Source organism: Prionailurus bengalensis, chromosome B3, assembly GCF_016509475.1.
Source record: "Prionailurus bengalensis isolate Pbe53 chromosome B3, Fcat_Pben_1.1_paternal_pri, whole genome shotgun sequence".
In the NCBI taxonomy this organism is placed as follows: domain Eukaryota; kingdom Metazoa; phylum Chordata; class Mammalia; order Carnivora; family Felidae; genus Prionailurus; species Prionailurus bengalensis.
In genome coordinates, this window is record NC_057355.1 from 148,202,398 (window position 1) to 148,208,536 (window position 6,139).

At 42.3% G+C, this 6,139-nt stretch overlaps 1 gene segment (V, D, J or C); it reads right to left on the reverse strand.

Moving 5' to 3' along the window:
• Positions 1-5,298, reverse strand: part of LOC122469637 — a 71,980-nt gene extending 66,682 nt beyond the window's left edge. The window contains 1 exon segment of the V gene segment in view: positions 5,172-5,298. Within this exon segment, the coding sequence occupies positions 5,172-5,217 (46 nt within the window).
• Between the last annotated feature and the right edge of the window lie 841 nt (positions 5,299-6,139).

The following is a 6,139-nucleotide window of genomic DNA, read 5'->3' on the forward strand; positions in this document are numbered from 1 at the left end:
ATTTAGTTGGGTCCTTTCCTTTTTCTTTTTGATCAAACTGGATAGTGGTTTATCAATTTTGTTAATTCTTTCAAAGCACCAGCTTTTAGTTTCATTGATTTGTTCTGTTTTGGTTTCGATAGCACAAATTTCTGCTCTAATCTTTAGTATTTCCTGCCTTCTGCTGTTTTTGGGTTTTATTTGCTGTTCCTTTTCCAGCTCTTTAGTCATAAGGTTAGGTTGTGTATCTGAGATCTTTCTTCCTTCTTTACGAAGGCCTGGATTGCTATATACTTTCCTCTTATGACTGCCTTTGCTGCATCCTAGAGGTTTGCGTTGTGGTGTTATCATTTTCATTGACTTCCATATACTTTTTAATTTCTTCTTTAACTGCTTGGTTAGCCCGATTCATTCTTTAGTAGGTTCTTCAGTCTCTAATTATTTGCTACCTTTCCAAATTTTTTCTTGTGGTTGATTTTGAGTTCATGGCATTGTGGTCTGAAAATATGCATGGTATGATCTAGATCTTTTTGTACTTACTTAGGGCTGATTTGTGTCCCATATGTGGTCTATTCTGGAGAAAGTTCCATGCGCACTGGAGAAGAGTGCATATTCTGTTGCTTTAGGATGAAATGTTCTGAATATATTTGTTAAGTCCTTCTGGTACTGTGTGTCATTCAAAGCCATTGTTTTCCTGTTGATTTTTTGATCAGGTGATCTGTTCATTGTTGTGAATGGAATGTTGAAGTCTCCTACTATTATGGTATTCTTATCGATGAGTTTCTTTATGTTTGTGATTAATTGATTTCTATATTTGGGTGCTCTCACAATTGGCGCATAAATGTTTACAATCGTTAGGTCTTCTTGGTGGATAGACCCTTTGATTATGAAGGATATAATGCCATTCTGCATCTCTTGATGCAGTATTTATTTTAAAGTCTAGATTGTCTGATATCAATATGGCTACTCCGGCTTTCTTTTGTTGAACATTAGCATGATAGATAGTTCTCCATCCCCTTATTTTCAATCTTAGGCGTCTTTAGGTCTAAAGTGGGTCTCTTGTAAAAAGCATATAGATGGATCTTGTTTTCTTCTCCTTTCTGTTACCCTGTGTCTTTTGATTGGGGCATTGAGTTCATTGACGTTTAGAGTGAGTACTGAAAGATAGGAGTTTATTGCTATTATGATGCTTGTAGAGTTGGAGTTTATGGTGGTGTTCTTTGGTCTTTCTAATCTTTGTTGATTTTGGTATTTATGTATTTATTTATACAGATATATTTTCATCTTTTCTCCCCTCAGAGATTCCCCCTTAAAATTTCTTGCAGGGCTGGTTTAGTGGTCAAAAACTCATTTAATTTTTGTTTGTATGGGAATCTTTTTATCTCGCCTTCTATTTTGAATGACAGCCTTGCTGGATACAGAATTCTTGGATGCAGTTTGTCGTGTTAATCCTCAATCAGTTTTCTAGGTGTGTAGGATGGTTTAGTGTTGGTCTGGCTGTATTTCATGGATGCGAGACACACAAAAATCTTCCACGTTGTTCTGCCATCTTGTCTCCTCCCCCATTGACTGCCTAATTTTCAATTGAACACTTGAGGGTATTATGCCACTCCCTTCTTTCCTGCAGGTTTCTGTGGACACTTCTGCCATAATCTTTTTTTATCTTCCCGTATTCGTTAGCAAACTCTTCTGTCTTCATGCTTATAGGGTTTTTGAATCTGTGTATTTTGTGAATTTTACTATGTTATGTCTCAGAGTCGGCCTGCTGTTTTTTTTTTTTTTTTAATTTTAGTGGGAGTTCTCTGTGACTCAGAGATGTGGACGTCTGTTTCCTTCACCATTTAGTGGAAATTTTCCACTCTAATGCATTCAGACAAAACTTCTCCGCCTTTTTCTCCCTCTCTTCTTCTTCTGGGACTCCTTTGAAAAGAATTTTATTACACTTTATAGAGTTGCTGATTCCCTAAGTATATGTTTGTGATGCAATATTTTAATTTTCCTCTTCTTTCCTGCTTCATTTCTCACAAATTTGTATCTTCCATGTCACTTACTCATTCATCTGCTTCTTTTGCCTTGAGTTCATTATATCCAATCAGGTTCACATCTCGGTTACAGCATTTTTTTTTAAATTTTTTTTTCAACGGTTTTATTTATTTTTGGGACAGAGAGAGACAGAGCATGAATGGGGGAGGGGCAGAGAGAGAGGGAGACACAGAATCGGAAACAGGCTCCAGGCTCCGAGCCATCTGCCCAGAGCCTGACGCGGGGCTCGAACTCACGGACCGCGAGATCGTGACCTGGCTGAAGTGGGACGCTTAACCGACTGCACCACCCAGGCGCCCCTTGGTTACAGCATTTTAAAAATTTCAGTCTGACTGGGTTTTAGGTCTTTTCCATCTGTAGTCAGGGTATCCTCATGTCTTCTAGACTTTCTCAAGTACACCTAGTATTCTTATGATAGTTTTTAAAAGTTCTGTTTCCTTATGATATGTATTAAATTCTGTTTGAGGCTTATTATTTGTGTTTTAATTATATCCTTGGCAATGTCCTTTTATGGTTTTTTTCTTTTGGAATGAATTCCTCCATCTCTCTGTATGGCCATGTCTCCGCTTTCTTAAGTGTTTTAGGAAAATCCTGTTATGTTTTCTGCTTCTAGAGTAGTGTCTTTTTTGAGAAATGATTACATACTGTTGACGACTGGACATTCTGGAAGCATTTCTTGCATGTGCTGTGTGCACTGTGCTGTCATGTATTGGCTGCTCTGTCCCTCAGGTCAGTCCTCTGCAGAGTTCTCCTTGCAGGTCTCCTTGCAGGACTCCAGGGGAGAGTTTTTCAACTTTGTCCATAGTGTTGTGAGTTTTAACTAGGTGAGTTTGGTCTCCTTATTAAAAGAGGCTAATTCCTATTTCCCCTAGAGGTGAAGCTATGCCTCACTATATGGTCAGTAGACTTGGTGCCTGTGGGTGTGTATGGCGGTTTTTGGAAGGAAGGGTTCAATGGTGGTCTGGGTTCTAGGCACTCGTTCCCTAGTAAGGAAGCACCTGAGGAAGGAAAGGTGGGTATGGCTTGGTGTCAGTGGCTCAGTATCTACTGGGGGTGTTGTGCTGCTCACTGAATTCTGTCCATGATAATTGGTGGGAGGAATATTGGCATCAGCACCTTCTCTAGTCCCTGCAGTTGGAGTTTCCAGCCACCCCTGTTCAGGAAGCCCTCACAAAGAGAGAACAATCTGTACTCATGGGTCCCAGGCTTCCTTCAGAACCCAGCCTTCACCCTGCCTTTGTCCAATCCATTGGCACACCTGGCAGCTCAGGACTCTTATGTTTTATCTCAGGAGCTCTAGCTGGGTTTGAATACACCAAATAGTTGAACTCAATGTGACAGGGACCCCACTGATCCTCTGGGACAGTGTCTTGCTGTGATGTGGTTGGAGCTGGTTATCCCAGAAGGGCAGTTGCATGAACACTAGGAGCTTGGAGTTCATGGTGAGGAAGAACAAGAAGGGAGCGTTCAGTTAGCTGCTCTCAGCAGAGGCTCCTATGCTAATGACCAGGGCAGTGCAATGGTGCCTGTCAGCTCTCCTGCCCCATGAGAGGCAATGCCGTGTCTCCCAAATGTACTCCAGGAAGGTAACAGTCTCACCCGATATGACCCAGGGGATCCTCAAACCGCAGCAGTCCCTATGGGCCTCGGGGCTCCTTCTCCACAGGAGCACTGCTATGCCTACCAGGGTCCACCCCAGTGATGGCATGGACGTCTAAATCTTCAGGCTTTGAACTCGACATTTACAGCAGGTTGACTTGTCATGATTACCTTAATGTGTCATCTTGACTGCATCATGGGTGTCCAGATTCACGACTGTTTCTGTGTATGTCTGTGATGAGTTTCCAGAAGAGATTGGCATTTCCATCCATGGTTTCTTTCTGCCTGGGCATCACCCATTCCATCATAGTTCTGAGTAGAATCCGATGCAGAGGGGGGAAGAATTCCCTCATTTTTACTTCCCATGTGCTTGTTTGAACTGGAACATTGGTCTCCTCCTGCCCTTGTTCTTAGAGTTACATCATAGGCTCTGCAGGTTCTGAGACTAGACACTAGTTCAGAATCAGGCGAGAATTATACCACTGGTTTTCCTGGCTCCCCAACTTGTGACAGTAGATCATGGGACTTCTCAACATATTTTGTCATGGAAACCAATGTGCTTTGGGTTCTGTTGCTGGAGGGAATCCTGACTAATACATGGAGATAATTTATCTCTTGTTTAGAGGAATTGAATAAAGCTGTAGCTCATTTAAATTCCTGAGTAGCAAAGTGCCATGAAGGAAGTGTCACGTTGTTTGATTGGGACAAGGGCTGGGTGAAGATAATGGGGAGCTGTGGGAGCTTGTGGTCCTGGCTGCACAGGGAGTGCATCTGGGCCTCATGTAAATGTTCAGCTATTGTGCCTCAGGAAATCTGTAATTCACTCATGTTGAGGGACAGGAGAAAGCAATGCAAACAAGTGTGTCTTTGTGCATGGTAGGGTAGTTTTCCTATGAAAACAATGATCTAATTCACACAGCTAATAGATAAACACAGAATCCTGTGACCAGAGAGGCTCCCTAGAGAAACTGCTGTGTGGACAGGAAGCCCCAGACCCTGACAGGAAACCTGCCTGTAACCTCCATCTGCACCTCCTCCTAGCAACACAAAGCAGAATTGTGCATAGTGTGCGCCCCCTGGTGGTACTGATCCCCTCCTGCAGGGAGGTTTGTGTCTGGGCTCCCAGCGAGGTCCCCTCACCCTGTTTCTTGTACAGTAATATGTGGCCTTGTCCTCGCCCGCAGGTTGTTCATCTGCAGATACATTGTGTTCTTGGCGTTGTCTCTGGAGATGGGGAATCGGCCCTTCATGGAGTCTGCGTAGCTTGTGCTACTTCCATCATCATAAATATATGTGAGCCACTGCAGCCCCTTTCCTGGAGCCTGGCGAACCCAGCTCATTCCATAGCTACTGAAGGTGAATCCAGAGGCTACACAGGTGAGTCTCAGGGACCCCCCAGGCTGCACCAGATCTCCTCCAGATTCCACCAGCTGCACATCCCACTGGACACCTGCAGACACAAGACATCTTGGTCAGGAAACTGTCACACATCTACTGGTCTCACTCATATGCACTCACATTCTCAGTGTCTCTCGTTCCCCATGAATTACCTTTTAAAAGAGCAACCAGGAACACCCAGCCAAGCACAAACTCCATGGTGAGGTGTCTGTTCTGTCCTGATCAGAGAATGGGAACACCTGGGACTCCCGGGGCTGGGGCTCCTCTCCCAGCTGCAGGGTCTGGGATGGGCTGGTTTTATCACCATAGAGAGGACCCCATTTGCATGTGCTCTGACATATATATGAAGCTCCAGTCTTAGATTTGATTCTTTAAAAGTGAACAACAGGGTTAGGGACACACTTGTAGTTTAGTTTGTGTAGACGGTGCTGTGACAATATGAATAATTGTATTCAGTGAGTACAAGTGTGTTTGCAGTCCTGTGTGCATTTTTACAGGTCTTTCATCAACATAGATCATTTTCACTCTACAAGTATTTTACATACTTTTTGAAGTTTAACCCACAATACTTTATTCTGTGCCATTTTCACTTGTATAATTTTGTTATTTTTTTTGCATGTATTTTCATGCTGGTGTGTAGAATCACAGGTGGTTTATTTTTATTTATTTTCTTTGTTCATTTTGCATCCTGCTCTTTTCCTCATTTCAAAAAACTGGTTCTAATATTTTTTGTGGTATCTCTAGGGTTTTGTTATGTTTAAGATCAATGTCACTTGCAAACAAGTAATTTTCCTTCCTCCTTACTGATTTAAATGTCTTTTATTTTTTTATTCCCTATTTTTTTCTGGTTACGTCTTCCAGTTGTAGGAGAAGAAAGCTTTTCCCTTCTTTTCTTCTGGGATTTAGCCAGTGTAAGGATTCAATTGACATAAGACATATGTACAGGAGAGAATAAATTTCATTTTGTAAGTGCATGGCCTTCCTAATGATACGACACCCAGAGAAAGGACAAAGCAGGTGGCACTTGTGATTTTCAGACAACAAAACATTGGATTTGGCAAGAGTTAAGTTTGGGGTATTATGTTAGTCACCAAGTAAGTAGGTTTGTTTGCATAGCCTT